General features: G+C 37.9%; 1 protein-coding gene across 1 annotated transcript; it reads left to right on the top strand.

Moving 5' to 3' along the window:
- Positions 1 to 2,288: 2,288 nt before the first annotated feature.
- On the top strand, positions 2,289 to 17,649 carry LOC115919053 (barH-like 1 homeobox protein). Its single transcript, XM_030998177.1, has 4 exons — positions 2,289 to 2,861; positions 3,298 to 4,250; positions 12,577 to 12,787; positions 16,940 to 17,649. The coding sequence occupies exons 2-4, from the start codon at positions 3,920 to 3,922 to the stop codon at positions 17,196 to 17,198; spliced, it is 801 nt and encodes a 266-aa protein (XP_030854037.1). The 5' UTR covers positions 2,289 to 2,861; positions 3,298 to 3,919; the 3' UTR covers positions 17,199 to 17,649.
- Positions 17,650 to 19,453: the final 1,804 nt, after the last annotated feature.

The following is a 19,453-nucleotide window of genomic DNA, read 5'->3' as shown; positions in this document are numbered from 1 at the left end:
TCCTGCACGAAGTTGTATTTTATCTGTTTGGTCAACGATACAATATATAGGTTTGGCATGTTTGACAAGAGGGAAAGAGAAATAGAGAGAGAGAGAGAGGAAAGAGAGAGAGAGAGAGGAAAGAGAGAGAGAGAGAGGAAAGAGAGAGAGCGAGAGAGAGAGAGAGAGAGAGAGAGACAGTGGGAGGGAGGGGATAGAATAGAGGGGGGGGGGGGGGTGAGAATGGAGAGAGAATATAATGATATCAGAAAGACAGGCACAGATGAGAGAAGGAGAAATGATCGGAAACATGTGGAAGAGATAGAAAAGGGAAGGGTGCGAGAAGGGACCAACGTATACAGACAGAGACACGAAATGAAAAACTAGGTCGCGGAGGGGGGGGGGGGGGGAGGCGAGAGAGAGAGAGAGAGATAGTGAGTGAGTGAGTGAGTGAGAGAGTTATATAATAGAGACATAAGAGAACGGGAGAGATATAGACACAGATATGAATGGAGTGGAGGATAGATAGAGAGAGAGAGAGAGAGAAAAAAAAAGAGAGAGAGAGATTTCTTTATAATATGTGTCTAACGAATTGTGCTATAAATGCTGTAAATATTTACGACGATTGTTATGCATTTCTGTATATTGTTGTTGTACTGGAAATTTCTCTTATCATGCATGGTGGCCATAAATAAACAAATACGAATAGGGAAAGGGAGGAGGAGGGGAGAGAGAGAGAGAGAGAGAGAGTAAGAAGTGGAGAGGGAGAGAGAGAGAAAAAAGGGGGGTGTAGTGGATAAAGAAAAAGAGACAGGGGTGCGTGTGTGTGTGCGTGTTGATATTGGATACGAGATAAGACTGCGTGCCACAGACAGTCCGATCTCGAAGAACACTTACTAATGGAAAAACACAATTCTCAATATTCAAAACATGTTGTTCATTCTAATTTGAAAGCCTTTCTGAAATTGTCCGTATTTCCATTTTCTAAATGCGACGTAATCGAACAAAATGCTGTAGTAATTGCAGCACCTCTTTTTTTTTTTTAACAGCAGAAGGTTATTTAGAAAACGTAGCATGGGGTAAATTCGAATACTATTCTGGAAGAGGGGAAGAGAAATTATCAAAATCTGATTCAAGTTCATGAGCTGATTATGATGCTGTCGATTGGAATTAGAGTCGCTTTTCCACAGTTTATCCATTTTCGATATTATTTCCCCGTCAGTTGCCCCTTTCACTTACACCGAATCAATCTGCCATTATGACATTAATTCGGATTAAGAACCTGTGAGAGTGTTTCTATTTGGGCCCCCATGCTGCTTTGAGGGGCAATTTAAAATTCATAATCATTTTCGAAGGCAATGATGACTTTCCAATCAAACAGGTCTATGAGAAGAGCTTTGTAAGACACCCATAATCCGTGAAAATCTGTCTGAGACCGGCTTTATTCCAACTTTCGGCCATATGTTTCGAATCGACGCAACGCAAGACGCGATAAATAGTTTGTAATATTTTGGAGTGAGAGAGGATGAGGAGGAGGAGGGTGACAGTGTGGGATGTTGCGATCTGCTCGGGTTTGCGGGATATTTTTTCCTTACCTTTTAGCCAGGCATTGGATTCAACGGGTGGGGGAAGCGTCGAGGACGTCAGTCATCTCTGCGGGGCTTAAAACATATCATTTGCGAGAACGAAGGGCTTACAATCGCTCTCGTTTAATTCTAATTACAGTTATAATCCTGGATTGCGATCCCACTTCGTTTTACGCCTGCCTCGTCCTCTCAAACCCTAAGCTCGCCTCAGCTCCCCCGGCCGTACGCCTCGATCGCTCGGACAATAAACCAGTCAACAATAGCTACACCGACCATTCATCATTGGACGAGAGTGCCAGCGCCCCGCCCACGTCCTGCTCCGCCAACCAATCACAAGGCGAGGTTGAGCTCTTGCATATGCATGACCAGTAGCACTCGACCAATCGTATGTTGAGCTCGTCAAAAAGTAATCAGCTCTATGATTGATGCGGATGAGAGCTATCTTCGCAAGGGGCAATATGTCTCCCCTGTTTACACTGTAGCATGGCTGCGTACACAATAGAGGAGTGGTAGATATATTTGAAAGGGACTAGACTCGACCATTTCGGGTGTTATCGTAAGGGGATTAATAAGAGAGGCAATGATTGGAGTGAATAGGTCTTTTTAGTATAACGATTCCCCCTCTCTCATCGTTTGATACAGACCACCGACTCGTACAATCACCATTCGTGACACCTTAGCTGAGGTCACTTGCAACGAGCTGGACAAACTGGCCGCCCAGACCAAACCCTCATCTTTAAATCAATTCCTCCTCCTCCTCTCTCTCTCATTAATTTCGAGAATTATCATTTGAACTATCATCGCTATCATCACCGCACCCTGCATCCCTCTCGCAATGCTGGAATCAAACTAGTCTAAGTCTTTCGCGTCTGACAGCCTTCTCCGATTCTCTCATTCCAACCCGGTCTCTTCAAATATTGAAGCATTGATCATCTATAGAGTATCGTGATCGAAGCTCATAACGATGCGATCGTCTGTCTGGTGCAGTGTGTAATTGAATGCAACGCCCACTAATTCACGGATAAAGATTGGACGCGTGGAACACTTCCATAACATCGCCTTCAGCCACGGAAAGACCCGGCCGCCCTCCCTCCCCCATTCCCGTCACAACTGACTCTCAACAAACTATACTTGTCGTGTTTTCTCTCTCTCTCTCTGCGACAAGAACTGTTCATACCGTTCGTAAGCAGGGATTCCTTCGTGTCACACTGGAAACCACTGTGAACCTGAAAGCTTGCCAACAATTATCTGCCCTTTCACCATCTGTCAGGAGAAACAACGGATCGAATTTAAACGGTGAGTTAAGAAACATTTTATCACAATTACAACATATTGCATCTCTCAATTAAATCAATGTTTAATATCAATTTGTCAAAGAAATAATTCTCGTCGTGTATTCTTTGTTGACTTATTTTCTTGTCGGTAACAACAACGACAAGCAATGATTCCTTTGATACATGTTCAGGAAACGAAGAGAACATCATCTTTTAATGTTGACTGTATGACTTTCTGTTTTGATTAATATCATATTTGACTTTATATGGGCGAATGCTGTTCTCTCTTTAATAATTTATTAAAGAATATCTAATGATGTTGCAAACAAGCAATCTGCCATTCTTGTCAATTCTCCTTTGAAGCAGCGTATTATATGACGCCGATGAGTTGCTTATTGAAACCCAACTTTATTTTATTGTAATCTATAGATTTTCTTTCTGTTTCTATATTTTGCCAGGTTCGGAGCCGATGTTACTCTGGAAAAGTATATAGCTTATCTTTAAAGTGTGATTTTGATCATCTTTTGGTGATATCAGAAGCCAGTGTGCAGCATCTCTTATCTTAGTCAGGCAACAATAAATGCTACCTGACCAGATGGAATCATCTGCGGAGTCGCCACTCCGGGAAAACTTGTCAACAACATCTCCGGGACTGAAACACACCGGGAATACAACAGTCAGTATGCCTGTAGCCAGCCCACAGCCTGTAGGCACCCATAACAACAACAGCAGCTCGACCCGGGACGAATGCTCACGTTGCAGCTCGCCGGCCTCGTCGCCGAACTCTTGCCCCGCCAGCCCGGCGCACAGCAGCACCAGCGATGCCGGGTCGGTGCCGCCCTCCCCTACGGCTGCAGCAACGCATGTCGGTTTCTCGCCAGCCACCACCCACCACTTGCCACACCGGCAACACAAACACATCCACCACCATCATCATCACCTTAACATCAACAACAACAATAACAACACCATCAACCACATACGCGCGAAACATGACTCTGGGTCAGAACTGTTCATTGGGAAGGTCCTAGATTCGAATCCCGCTCATCAGCTTGGACTACCCCTCATATTCGTCACCCTATGTTATCCCAGGGTAACCTACAGATTCCCTTACCGGTCCGTAACCCGGTCAGCGCCCCGCCATCGTTCCTCATCAGGGATATCCTCGGAGATCTCAAAACGCGGGAAACTAACTCAAGAACTGACGCAGAAATTCGCGAATTCGACAGACGATCAGCATTCCACTTCAGGCACTCTGATCTCTCGTTACAGCGAGCTGAAAAAGACAATAAGGACATTGATGACGATGTCGATGACGATGACAGGCATAGTGAGACGACGTCGTTGAAAAGATCACTGTCATCAGACGATCTTACAGATTCGAAATCGAAAGACAACGATTACGACAAAGGTAAGTCTATACCGACTTCATTAATATGCTCACCAATCTGTCTTTCAATCTGTCATTCAAAAGAACCTTCTAATCACAAAGCTCAACTGCTTATTTTCTTCACGTTTATAACTTTTTGTAATCATTGAACAAAATCATAAACTAAAATCTTGTGTAGCATCCAGACTGTAAACTGTACTTCTATCACTTTCAATTCGTTGTCTACTCCGGTACCTTCAAAATTGAATTAAATAAGCATGCAGTTTTTGAAAGCGTTTGTAATGTATCTGTGACTGAATCACGTTTTCGTCTTTGTACAACCTTTAACGGCAAGACATGAAGACACATTCAAATCAGTGTTGTGTATGGTTGAACAAAATACCAATGACTTATTTTCGATTGCAACACTGTAAACTATGCATAATGGATACACAGCGCAAAGCGAAGCAGACCATTGCAAAACTAGATCTTCAGCCAGATTTAAAAAAAGCAACAACAAAACATGTTGACATTCATTTTATAAATGTTTTTTTCAAAATTAATTATGCACTAACGATGTAAAGCTGTCAAAATAGATACCGCAACTTGGATATACCAGAAATCAAATTATTATCATTGAAGATGTGAAAAACGCCTACATGTTTACTATACCAACGGCTTAATAACTATACTTTAATGTATTCATTTTCGATACCACTAATAGAATAAGAATAATTACTCTTCTTTTTTAAAACAAAGAATATTTGGTTCTCAAATTGTAAAGAAAGTGAGGGGTGGGAGAAGAAGTATACTAATGTAAGTCTTGTCATAAGAACTCCACTGTTATCCTGAATACAAATGAAAGCATTAAGGTGTTCATAACTTCATAGTATAGGCAAGCGTTGACATGCAATCAAGAAAAAAAGAATAATGATAATGACCCTTCTCGTCAGCTTTCTGTTGTATATAATTACGTCGTGACCAGTCATTTTTCTACTTCATCAAAAATATTCTTAACATAATTATGAACAATAATCTTACTCAAAAATCAATGCATTTTTTTGTTATCCAGCATACATGTATCAAGTAATTTGATCTTCTGACATGAATATTTCTCAAAGAATTATGCTCATCATTTAAACTTACGATATCCTATAACTCAGGGCAAGCATACTTAAACATCGAAGTGAGAAAATTATCCAGCCCCTTTTACAGACACTCTCCAACTTTTGAGAGCTGATATGTTAACTCATAAACCCCAAGAGCGAGTTAGTATTTTACACTTTAAGGAAAGGAGTGAAGTGAGAGTAACGAGTTAAGTATACAGACATTGCACCGGGTGCAGCTCACTGGGCATGCATTTTGTAGTAGGCCTGTTTCGCCTGAACAGACCGGCCGCCCGTCTGCCGTGCCCCGAACCCGTAGCTACACAACACGCCCGGGTTCGTGTATACATCATTATACGCACTTATAATACGACTTTACGAATTGAATCTTGAATATGAAATATGTTTAACGACTACTGACGCTCAGTAAATGCTAGCGTTTTCACTACTCCCTCTCCTCACCGAAATATCCGAAAATACAGACTATGCATCTATTGCGTGTATTATGATAATGCAATGAACATTAATATTCACGTTATAGGTAGGCTGCGAGAGCTGCAAGTAAAATGAATATGCATCACATCCATGTTCCCAGTGCTCTGTTCTCTGCCATCATCTAGAAATATTTTCTTTACCTCATCGTCGGTACTTTGTCTCATTTTCTAAAGGGCATATATTAATAATTCCCTTTGAGATTTAAAAATAAATAAATAAATAAATAAATAAATAGCAGTATTACCCCCCCCCCCCCCCCGCTTCCTTTTTAGTTTGCACTTTCCAAACTTCCAACAACAACAAAAAGTTCAAAAACTATTATATTCTTTTAAAAAATCTTTTAAAGTTTCCTCCGTCTCATTTCATTTAGAAGCCGTTTGCATTTAAACTGTTTATATTTATTATCATCATCCTGAATCTTATTCCTCAGTGCAAAAACTGAGTGTCTCTTACTATAACCTTTTGCATAACTGATTAGTTGTCGTTTACATGATACAAGATTAGGAATCAATAGAAAATTTCATGCAAGGAATTTATTTAAAAGTTATTTTGAGTTATTATGATTATTACATATTTATTAAGTCAATATACCACATTTAAATGAAATAAATGGATAGTATTTATGATAATTATCCTAATAATTGGAGTACTGCGGAATACATATCGGTATGCTACTCTGTCATTTGATTGTAGTTTCCAATGAATTAATATCGCTTTTGTTTCTTAACGGCGTTGCCATCTGGCGTTCTATTTAGCGCGCAAAGATAACACATGAATAAAAGAGACAATTTTACAAGTACTAACTGTATTTTGTTAACAGGGTACAATGTTATTATTCGGTGTTGACATTACTTGTAAATATTCGTTACAACCATTTTCGTGACAATTCGTAAAGAAATATTTTGTCCGCGATATTTTAAACATGCAATACAATAGATGAAATACAGTGGCGACAGGGGTGGATAGGATAATCACAATTGTCAGAAATAGCTGTAAACTATTCTCAATTATGTTTTGTCTAACCTCAAAACCACTCATAGTTCCCTTTCTCTGAATGTCTGTCTTGCTTCTTGATTTTAGTTTTCCCATGAAAGACAAATTTTAAATGGTCGGGAGCAAATAATAAATGATAAGAGACGAATAGAAAATATGACAATTACACTAATGATACAAAATAATCTTATTTAATACATTTTTTATTTTTTATTTACATGATATTTTTCTTCGTTCTTGAGAACTCAACGACAATCAGTATTGTTGCTTAAAGGTTAATTAATTGTCGAGTTTGATATTTCATCCATAATACCCTTACATCTCATATTCAAAATCTTGTCCTTCAGTTGAGGAGAAAACTGATTATTCAAATTACATTCAGTAACGATCGTTATATGACATTTTTTATTTGTTTTTATTATTATTATTATCTATTTCATCTTTCTTTTTCCTTAACTTTGGCTCATTAATTTTGTTGTAACTAATGTCCTCAGACTGAGTTTCATCCTCTCCTTGTTACTCATTGTCCCTTCATAATTGGCACCCTACTGATGGTTTTCTACCCATATTCATATCCGATGGAGGGTAAAATTAGACAAGATGAGACCTTGAAAGTTATCTTTTATCCTAACTACATCAAAAGAATACCCATTGTTCACATTCCGGGTATCCAAGGTCATTAAGCAGAGTTCAAGCTTCTAAACAATCCATCCGAGTATTATACGTCATTACACATCATTAGCGAAAACATGAAAATAACTAATAGTGCTGATGAAGTTCTTTTAGAAAAGTTTTGATCAGCGAACAATCTTCCCCATGGTTTGCTAGATGATGATGATAATAAGAGCCGGCTCATCAGCAATAATTATGTCCCAGCAATACCTCTATTATTCATCGACTTATTCTTCAAGTTCTTTTGGGGATACATAATCACTGTCCGCGACGAAAGATGCATGCTTTACAAGTTTTAATCATAATATTGCACAAAAAAGTATATATTATTCATTGTTTTTATGATTGGGAAATATCTTGGTCTATTGAAATACGTCTTACAGTGGTTTAACAAGCATGTAAGATAACTCCCCGTAACAGCAACAATATTTTATTGCCAAAGTTTATATGTTAAGAATATTTTGATTAAAGGAAAATAGGTTGTGCTAATGATGTAGCTTATTATAAGGACTCCGCTAGGATACAATAGATTGAAAATTAACTGATCATTACAAGTGCCCCTGAGTCCCCCCTATTATTATTATTATTATGTTTGATTGAAATTATAATGAATACTAACAATTTACTTGTGGATCTTTTGAATTAGGTGAGGTGAACCCCCCCCCCCCCCCCCATTTTCTCGCTTAAATACCCCCCTCATACGCAGTCAATTATTCTGGTATATTCCATAATTAGACTTAGCGGGCTAGATTCATGAAACATGAACAGATGAAGAGTTTTCCCGTTGATTTGGCTCTGTTTCTTTGACACAACATAATGAAGCTTATGCCTTTTGTTTTCTTCCCAAATGATTCTCCTCTTTTTTAATCATCCTTTGAAGTATACATGTAATTTCTCTTGAAAAGGGATTGGATGAAAGCGGGAGGCACAGAGAAATAACGAGCACAAAAACCCCTCCCTTGTCCGATTTACCATCCGTAACATCATTGCACAATGGATGAAAGGAATAAACAATGATATCATCATCGAAATGAAATTATTGGTGAAAAGAATACACTAATTTGACCTTGTAATTTGCACGGTACCTGCTTTTGTTGTTATTAATGTGTTCCATCAAACTTTATTCAGAAGAATTTTTAATACTGATTAAGCTAATCTATAATGCACTATTATAGAGAGAAAAGGGAAGATGAGTTCTGTTTTTTCCCTGTTGAAATAACTTTTTTGACTTGATCTTATGAAATATTGTCTTTAGAAACAACATGACATTGTGTAGATTTAGCCTATATTAAGCTTATTTGTATTGGATACAGTCTATTTAAGAGAGAAGAAAGGGCGATGAGTTTGATTTCCTTTTGACATCAATTTTTAATTGATCTTGTGAAGATTTAATACTAATTTGGTAGGCCTAATTAGAAACACGAAAATAACCCAAATTGATCACATAAAAATCAAGCCGCTTGCAATTTGGCTGACGGTGTCGATTTCGATGACGATTAAGAAGATGACGTTATCCTGCATGACGTTGATAATGACGTAACAATCGATAAAAAGCCTCTTAATTTGTTATGAATATGAAAACAAATTATGATCATTTTATGATCACGAATGAAGGGATAGTACTGTAACTTTAATAGTTTACATTTTTGGGTATTTTTATCCCTTAGTTTCATTTAGGTTGTCATTATCTCGAGATAAACCCCACAGCGTTTTACATCATTAAAAGATACAATGGAGTAATGTTTTCTCATAATGAATAAAAACTATGACTTTCGTATATTAGATCAGTTGGAATCACCGCTTTGATAAAATTGATGTTAAAGAACAATTGCGCCGTAGGCTGTCGATTAGAGTGTCGGGACCGAGAAAATGCGTAACAAAATATCACCAGCGCTGATTCCGCATGCAAGATGTAATATGCGAAATTGGAAGGCTAACACAATTAAAATTACTGCTGCCTGCACAAACACTGCACTAGCTCATACATACATAACGTAATCGGCGTGTATTAATATTCTTCATTCGGTTTAATCATCTCGAATCAATAAGCTTAATTCCTTGCTCATGCACTAATCATACTCGTAATTAGATATGTTAAGCGGGTGCAATCATTTTTTTTCCCTTTCCATTCGGGATATGTCTATTATTATTTGGAGCGGTGGAGCGTGTGTGAAAAGCGTCGCGCTGTCCGACACGTCGCACGCCGGCCGCGCTGGGGCGACTTCTTGCCAGTATGGCGTTAGGAGTTCGCGCGGCTTTAACACACCGTCGTGTCAAAAGAACGACCCACTTCCTACTATGGTGCACAGGTACCTCGCATTTCATTACTGTTCTTTAACAAAAAAGTTTGAGCCAATATTGCTTATGACTCTTTTTTTTAATACCATGTTTATCATGAATTGGTCTAATCATTTAGATTAGGTTTAAAGCTGCGTTAATAAATCATGCCATTTTTTTTCTTTTTTTCTTTTCTATTTTTTTTTAAACATCACATCACAGACAAAATAAATACATCACTTCTATTAAGCCTTTATGTTCCCTATTCACAAAAGCCAACATATTCATAATAGTCTATCCTAATTAATATAACCTGTGCTGTTACGGGTCAATAAATAATTGCATGTTGCGCAGCCACAACTGTTGTTTCAAGGTGAAAATATTATTGTAATCTTAAAAGCTACTGGCCAATGTGTTGCCAAGATAATAAAGACAGTAAGACAATGAGAATAGAAAAACAAAAACATGAAAAATCATAAAGCGATTCACGATGCTATATCTTCTTTTTTTTCTTATATTACTGTGCATGCCTATAAAGACGCAGCGGGTAGTGTTTCATTGGCAGTTCTAACTTGAAATGAAGACGTATGTTTTTCTTAGAAAAGCTCGTTCACTCTATCAAAGAAATCATAGTTTAGAGGTTAATATTTATTCAGGTAGCATACAGTGTATTCCCCACTTCCCCGTGTCATATTCATTCCAATACAAACATTCAATTCATAACACCAGCCAGAAAGCGCTCTTAAGAGAATAACACGCTCTCCGCTCGTTAAGCGGAAAAAGGTCCCATCATAAATTAACCTTTTAAACACCAAGAAAAGAGATTCCTCCTTCTTTACTCAAGACTGGAGATCGTGAGTCGACTCTAAAAGATATTTTCTGATCCATGAGTATTACTACCAATTTGTGAATGCATTATTTACTGGCTAACGAGGCGAAGGGAGACGAGGAGCTAGTGAGTGCATACGGCGGTCGCAAAGGGCCAAAGGAAAAAAGAAAATAACTTTCTTCTGATCGTTCAGTCATTCCGTTGTGGATTCGGGTACCTATGGGTGTCGTTCGGTGAGTAAACACCATCAAAATGATGACAAATCGTGGTCGTTAGAGAAACGCTTTAAACTCTCCAAATTCAACCAGGATGAGGATAATGGGCGCGGTATTAAAGCCAATGAACTGCCGGTGAATTATAGAGAGCGTGACTCTTCGATATATCATATTGGAATGCTAAATAGGGTTATTAAAATCTCCTGAACTCTCAAAACGACCCGGCCCTACTGAACATCTTAATTGCTTCGATAGATCAGGCTACGATATCGAAAAGATGCATGGATCTGTTTCCAAACGCAACCTGAAAGGCGAGTCTCTTTTACGCGTTTTACAGAGAGGATACCCATATTAATTCATAATTTCTTTTCTGTCGCTTTATATGGTTGCAAATGATCCCTATAAGATGCCAATTTGTTAATTCGAGATTAACACGGTTTACTGAGTGTTTAACACGATGACGGTAATTGCCGTGTAAGTGATGGCGGTGTAACGTTAGACAACCAACTCTTAATCGCTGAGCAATTAAGCTATTATACTTGATTAACAGTGTTCATCCTGTCGTGATAATGAAGGGAATTACCTAGCTGCTGTCTAAGCCCGTTGCCTAATTAAGTACGATGTAAAGCTTATTATTGGACACCGATGCTGCGTATACTAACACAAGGTTGCGTCGATCGTAAAACTCCACTTTTCCCTTGCGTATTCCAACTGAATATAATTATATGGGTATAGTATGAACAAAACAAAAAAAAAAACACAAAAAAGACCCAAAATACAACAGAATTGTAATACAATTTCTTCCCTAGAAAACACCATGCTAACGATATTTTCCCTTCCCATACAGTAAACGTCACGCGCGAAAGGATGAAAACTGCGTTTATCATGAAATGAATTTCAACCCCATCTTTAGATTTTAAGATTATGGCTCGTAACCTTTAAATTTAAAAGCGATGAAAATACACGCATTCTTTATCGAGATAAGAAATTACTTGAACCCGCATGGCATTTGTTCATATTTTAAATGCTCTTCAAAAACCTAATCTGCTTATGAAATTCATGAAGTGTCGAGATAACAATCAACGCAAATTTAATAGGGTTCTGATTGTAGCCATTTAACTGTCCTAATGCGTGATTTTGTAGACGACGCTTTTCATCAGACATTGTTTTTTTGTTGTAATAGACAGATAAAAAGCCAAGATAATGTCGGCATGAACTATTAATGAATAATTGATGAGTATTTACGATTCATAAATGATTCAATAGTATTACAACTTCAATTTTTGCCGAGTGCTCTACGGAGATATTATGAAATTCAATTCAAACTTATTATCAAACACAATTGACATACTTTAATAATGTGTTTCATAATAGCTTTGATGACGACAAAAACTGACACACACCATATTTATTTTATTGTAAAACGTAATACGTGTACCAATACAATTTGAGTATTGATAATTAATATAATTCTAATAATTTATTTATTATTCCCCACTTTTTCCTCTCTACCTCCCTCCCAACCTCTCTTTCTTTCTTTCTCTTTAACTCTCTATCTCGCACAATCTCTGTCTATCTCTCTCTCTCTCTCTCTCTCTCTCTCTCTCTCTCATTGTGTTTCTTTCTCACTGCCTCTCTCTGTCTCTTTCTATGCCCCCAATTTCTTCTCTCTTAAATCTCTCCCCTCTCTCTCTTTCTGTCTCTCTATCTCCGTCTCTCTCTCCCCCTCTCTGTCTCCCCTCTCCCCCTCTCCCCTCTCTCTTTCTTTCTCTCTATATCAGATGGGGACCCTGATGACTCAGAGACCGACGGTTCGGGGAGCAAGTCGAAGAAGCCTCGCAAGGCCCGGACAGCATTCACAGATCATCAACTCAACACGCTGGAGAGAAGCTTCGAAAGACAGAAATACCTCTCAGTACAGGATCGTATGGAGCTAGCAGCTAGTCTTACTCTCACAGACACACAGGTCAAGACATGGTATCAGAATAGGAGGTGAGTTCAAGTTGCTTTCAAACGTTCCTAGCTCTGAAAAAATAAAGTCACCTGAATGTTGCGCATGCCGAAAAAGACGCGCTCATTCTATGCCGCGCCCATTAACTTAGTCTATGTTAACCGACTACACTTTGAGCCAAAGCAATTTACAAACAGTCGAACAGAACAATTAACGCTGCAAGATATAATTATGCTTGAACATTATTCATCAAGCAGGGGAAACTAGTATCAGTAGAGCGCAAAAATGACAAGGCTGTATATTATAATGCAAGTTTTTGTTGCGCAAACGCCTTTACTTCTCTTTCATACTATCACATTCCTCTTTTTTATCTTCTCTTTTTTTAATACCGCTTCGTTTTGAAATAATGTATTCCCCTAAATACTCCTATCATATTCACTGATCTGCTGTTTAACCATGCATCTAGCTACGAAATACGGTAGACGTTGCAAAGATCTTTATCTCTCCTATTCAATATTCATCGTATTCCTATCTGTTAGAGATGGGAGACAAACGATTCGATGAGTTTTATTTGATATCGCTGGGTTCAACGACGCGACAGTGATGTGTTTACGCATCTAAAACGATTTACCTCAACTGTAATGCCACAATGCAAAATAACACAGTGTATGGCTGAAAAGTCAAGAAGAAAATTATTCAAAATGGAAAAAAGAAAAAGCTTTGAAAGTTTCATCGCGTTTACAAAAAGTAGCGATCGATGAGAGATTTAGTGAAGATGGGTCAATGATGACTTCGGACGGAGCTGGCGCTCTTTAACTCTGGGGCGTAATGCATCAATTGTGATAAAACAAAATTTTGCTGTTACCCACTTTTATTCTCGAATATTATTTACGATATAATGTATAAAACACACAAATGTAATGCTTAGATTACTGTAGATATGCAATATGATTTTAAAGAAATAATAGAACGCGGACAAATTCATTAAAAACAAAAATCTCAAATCAAATTCAATCGTTTTCTGTGATACTGGCAGAGAGGAGATAAGGGAAAGGGAAGCCAAGGGGAGGAGAGGAGAAGGAAAAGAGAGGAAAGGGAACAAGAGGAGATGAGGAAAGGGATAAGTGTATCTTTTATATCAATCGGAAACACTCTCAGGCAAATACTGCCATTTGTCAAATACTCTTAGTGAGTATGAATGAATAATCAGGCTTTTTCTAAAAGATTCCGTAGCGGAACTACTTCAATATTTATGCTTTATACGCTGGCGATTGACGATAGCTTTTTAGAAATCTTTCAGAGCCCGTCATCGTTTTCCCCGTATATCCGAGACGTGTATCCTCAATACAATCAATATGCCCCGAAGCTGTTCTTAAGTCTTCGACTGCCGATAGAGGCTTGGAGCGATTTATAATCATGAACCGCTTGACGGTATTGTGAGCGTAACTCTTAATCATCTAACTGCATGGAAGGAAGTATTTTTCTTACTAAAAGAGGGAGTTCCAGTTCTGTATTGATACGAATAAACCTTTTTTTTCTGGATGGCTATCTATACGACCTTTTAAAAATGTCTTGTTTTGATAATGTTCTGTTCTGTTTCTTACGTGAATATCTTCCGATCCTTATTCGAAGGAAGATGGTTTCGTTCCATCTTCTTTTTCGCCGACTTGTATTTTGAGATCATCCTCCCGCCCTCTCTTTCTCTCACTCTCTTTTTCTATCTCTTTATCTCCTTGTCCCCCCTTCCCTCTCATTCTCTCTATCTCTTTCTCTCCTTGTCTCTCCCCTCTCTCTCTCATTCTCCCCCTCTCTCTCTGTCTCTCTCTTCATTCACATCTTCTCTCTGTACTTATACCCCAGAGCGAGGCTTAAGTCCTGCTGTAACATCACCTCTAATAAATTCACGATTATCTTCATGCTGTAATTATGATGTTGAAGCATAAGCGCGTTTATTGTCTAATATCTATCCTTTTGTTTGTAAAGCATTGTCTAAGATTATTCAGTAACCTCTCAAAAGTTCACCTTTTCCGCCTATTTCACCATCTTTACATCTCTTTCACACTCCATCCTGTACTCTTCTTCCAAACTGTTTTCATATTCCTTTCATCTCTCTCTCTCTCTCTCTCTCTCTCTCTCTCTCTCTCTCTCTTTCTCTCTCTCTCTCCCTTTCTCTCTCTCTCTCTCTCCCTCTCTCTCTCTCTCTCTTTCTCTCTGCTCTCAATCCCTCTCCTCCTCCGGGAACATGACCTTAAAGTTTCCGGATTATTTCTTTCCTCCTTTCAATAGTAATAAATATCTAATGAAACGGTGAAAATGAGAAAAAGAGAGATTATTTTATTGTACAGCTAAAACAGGTATATATTACTTTCCCAACATCGTTGAATCGGAAGTCTGTATTAACTCCCATTCCAAGAAACGTCTTTATTGTTACTAGTTCGGTTTGCTCCTTCCAGCAATACTTGATACACTTAAAAACAATTATTCTTTTCGTTCTTGTTAATGCTATATTATGACAATTTTCTTTGAAAATGAATTGTCTCCTAAGTAGCAGGACCTGTTGATGCAATGACATTATCATTAATATTGAAACCATTCCTTACACAACACACACACACACACACGCACACCAATATAGAACTAAAACCGGATATACTCATATTGATATTACTTTCTAATATAAACTGGATAAGCAATTATACTTTTAACAGATACCACAATACACACATTTTGTGGATATTGCATTTGACACCTCGTAAAAATAATCGAGATGACCGCCTTTCAAAAGCATGCCAAAGTGGACGGTATTATCCTTATACATTATTAAAGAATTGTATTCATTCATTTTTTCCTGAAAAGACTGGAAGTTCCTATTTTTCGAACCGCAATTAATTTCCATCCTATTAAACAATGTCTAATACATGATATACTGAACGTTTTCTATCACAACTGGATATCCAATTAGTAAATCACTCAATGCATATAAAACTTCAACTTAAATGCCAGAAAGACAATTATCGTTAGTATTTAGGCAGCAGATCACAGCGTGTATGATTTCAATGGCTGCACGCTGTTTTCCCCCATTTGATGTGCATTGTTACGATCAGTAATGTCGGTTAACCAATTGTGTTTTTTTGTTTTTCTGCAATGCTGCACAATTTTGGGTCACAAATCGTTTCTTTCAAAAACAGGCAAGCGACAAAATTGAGGTTTATGCGATTAATGGAAACAGAGAGAGAGGGTAAAAGAAAGGGAGGGGGGTCTTTCCCAACCGATTGCAAAGGATTTTCAAGTGCAAAATAGGGCGCGACAATCGTCAAAAACAGGGTTTAAGCGGGGAACAAAAACGTGCTCTAAATCTTTGAAAAAGCCGTCGGGGGTACAATTACTTTACGCCTCGATAACAATAACGGGCAACACAAACAAAAACAATGTACCCCCATCAGCATTTCCTGCGCCTTTTCTTCATCCGAATTTTTCGGGTATAAAGCGGGAGTTAAGAAAAAAAAGTATTTTTTGATTAAGAAAAAGTATGACAAGTCGATGTACTTTGGGGTCGGACTTTGGATCCTCTAGTTGCTGGCATTATGATAAAGGTCTCATGACTGTATGTTAATTTGCTCTCTCTTCCTACATCTATCCCGTTGTTATTTCGTACATCTTTATCTCTCAATATCTCTAACTATTAATATACAATTTGTTACTGCAGTTTTACTTTACTTTATATACTGGGCCAGCTAACTTCGACATTCTCGAAAATCGTACCCCATGAGCCACATTCCTTTCTTACTTTTTTGTTGTTGCAACCATTCCTTTTTTTTTCTTCACTAACATAATAAATATTTGGTGAGCGCTTTGCACCTGTGAAAGCGATGTATCCTACACGATAATTAGTTTATTTCTGATTCTGATTCGGACCATCATCACTAGTTCACTACCAATACTGACAAACAAATATATAAACAGAAAAGCAAACAAAAAAAGCAAACAACAACAAAACAGAAGAAAGAAATAAAGAAATAGATCATAACTTTAAGGTTCACAAATCGAATAATAATATTTTGAACAAAAAATTAAGTGTCACATATAAATATACGATGATTGTGACTTTTAATTAAAAATATTTCCATTTAAATGATAAAACATTTTTGGGAAATGACATATAACAAGTCTTTTCATTTTCTCTGTCTTTTTAGGACGAAATGGAAGCGTCAGACGGCCGTTGGTCTGGAGCTGTTAGCCGAGGCCGGGAACTATTCGGCTTCGATGCAACGTCTCTTTGCACCGCCATTCTACTACCACCCAACACAGGGCATCGTCTCGAACCTTGACGGATTGTACGGGCTACAGGCGGGGCAGCGTCCCGTACTCCCCCGCCTCTTCTTGCACGGTCTGCAGCAACATGTCAGCCATCTGCCGCTCACTCCTCGACCGCTTCATCCTCACTCTCATTGACCTCCGCGTCATCATGCTGGCCCAACGAACCCGACGACGACGTCGGAGATGATGACGGCTGATTGAATTCGATGGATCTTCAGTGACAGAGATGAAAGACTCTGACGGTTGGTTTCACCGTTTATCATGGAACAATTGCTTATGACGACTCGTTGAAGAAACAAAGACGGTGTATTACAGTGTCAGAAAATATTTCGTTCATTTTCTTCAGTAGTGATCCAATTTAATTGATATTGTAGTTATTTGCATCAGGTTACAACAACAAGTTATCCATACCAGCCTCAACAGTGGACCGCTAATTCACGCCTTTGACGGCGAAAACATCTCACCATAATTTCGTCGTTTGCGTCATAAAAAATGTATCACCCTTTAAGATCTCGAACTCAGCATTCAACACGAGAGTGTTTATATGCGATACAAACTTTATCACTCATTCAAAGAGCATTTATAGCAAAATGGATTTCTCAATGAATTAAAAGGCGAGGAGAAGACATAAGTTTTTGTTTTAATATAAAAGCGAAATCATTCTGACTAAAGACAGACTTTTTGAATTATCATTAATGTAGAAAGTGGCAATGTTTAACGTTTTAGGTAAGAGATATAGTTATTGATTCAAATAATTTCGTGAATGTTTCTCGTCATAGCTCAGATTTCATTTCAAAATAATCAAATTGAAAGTCTGATCTAATTTAAGCTCATATATGTCATTTTAATCGTAAGAAAGTGAAAAGTTATCAAATGACAGATAGTAAATCTTTTTGAAACATTATTTTGTTCACCCGCAGTTTCACTTGATGACTATTTAGGGTTAGATTTGAGCATTACAATACACCTTGACGATATTATACGCATTTTTATGTTGTATCAGAATGTTTGAAAGCTTAACGTATCACATTTTCTCGATGTTTTTTTCTTGCTTGATAAGCCTATCCGTGTTAGATGGAACACCAATTTGTTAGTTCCAGTCGTAATCTTATTCAAAATTGATGAGTTTCTTAACCCTTTGCAACATACCAAGCTGAATTATTTGCGTGTTAGTACCAATGCAACGAGCTTTAATTAAAACATAAGAAAAAACGAAATGTTGGGCGGGGCGGGGGAGGAGGGGGGGGGGGAGTGGTGGGGGTGGATAAGACCTAAAGCATGACTATTATCCTCAAAGTATTCTAAACAGTCATGATACGTAGCACAATGTGACATCTAAATTGAAACTTAATAGAGTCGTAAAAGGCTTTCAAGCTATACGTATCACGATTATTTCTTGAAAGCACGATGAAATTGAAAAAATTGTCAAGAACGACAATATCACAAAAAGGTTAGGAAAGGTGGAAGTGATGCTTAAAATGCTCTTAGATTTTTTTAAGATGGTTAAAAATAGTAAATTAATGCTATAGGAAGTTTTACAGCCTTCGAACAAACTAAAGTAGAATAATTATAAGGTGGCAAGGTACGTAATGACTGAGTTAGACTTGAAGCCTTCCTTCAAATTAAAACTCTCTTGAAGTTTTTTTCATTGTCATTTTTGTCGTTTAATTTGTACTTTCAGACACTTTAATTGTAAGTATAATTCCTCTCGGCAGAGAAAGTCTCGCTATTCGAAATAACGAGCTTGCCCCCACACTCTCATCTACTGGTCTCTCATGCAGGCAAAAAGCTGTTAAAACCTTATGATCGCATTTGAAGGAGTTAATAGCATTAATAATGGCTCATATATAACTTAACATTGGCGCTGTCTAATAACATGTTTCATTGACATTTGTGATCCCAGTCGAGCAGAAAATGCCATGATTTCTTTCTTTCGCCGCAGCACAAGTTCTCTATAATACTTCTAATATGATTACGACCGTGCTTTCAGAGAGGGATACAGAAACGCGGTATTGCATGGCGCGTTTGAATTCAGTGCGCTGTCATTTCTTAACAGCACATAATATAAGAAAAGTACAATTATGTCCCAATAATCCCCATCATCATCATTTACACCTAAAGTGATCTTTAGGATGACTTTCACAGTCTTACGTTAAATCAGGCATGATAAAAGCGATGACGGTGTATAGGCTAAGTGAGTTGGACTTCAGCAAAAGAGCATTTAAAAGACCATCCCCACTGCTGGCATTTTTGTGTTCCTCGAACAACGCTGACAAGATAAAGTGTGTAGACCTGTGTCTATATCATAATAAAATGGGACCCTTTCCAGGGTTCATGTTTGTTAAATTGTTGGTAATGTCTTTTGTACGCCTGCGCTAAAATAAATAAGC

The sequence above is a fragment of the Strongylocentrotus purpuratus genome, unplaced genomic scaffold (assembly GCF_000002235.5).
Source record: "Strongylocentrotus purpuratus isolate Spur 01 unplaced genomic scaffold, Spur_5.0 spur5_scaffold_4, whole genome shotgun sequence".
Taxonomy (NCBI): Eukaryota; Metazoa; Echinodermata; class Echinoidea; order Camarodonta; family Strongylocentrotidae; genus Strongylocentrotus; species Strongylocentrotus purpuratus.
Note: the sequence above shows the minus strand (reverse complement) of the source record. Positions and strands in the feature narration are given on the sequence as shown.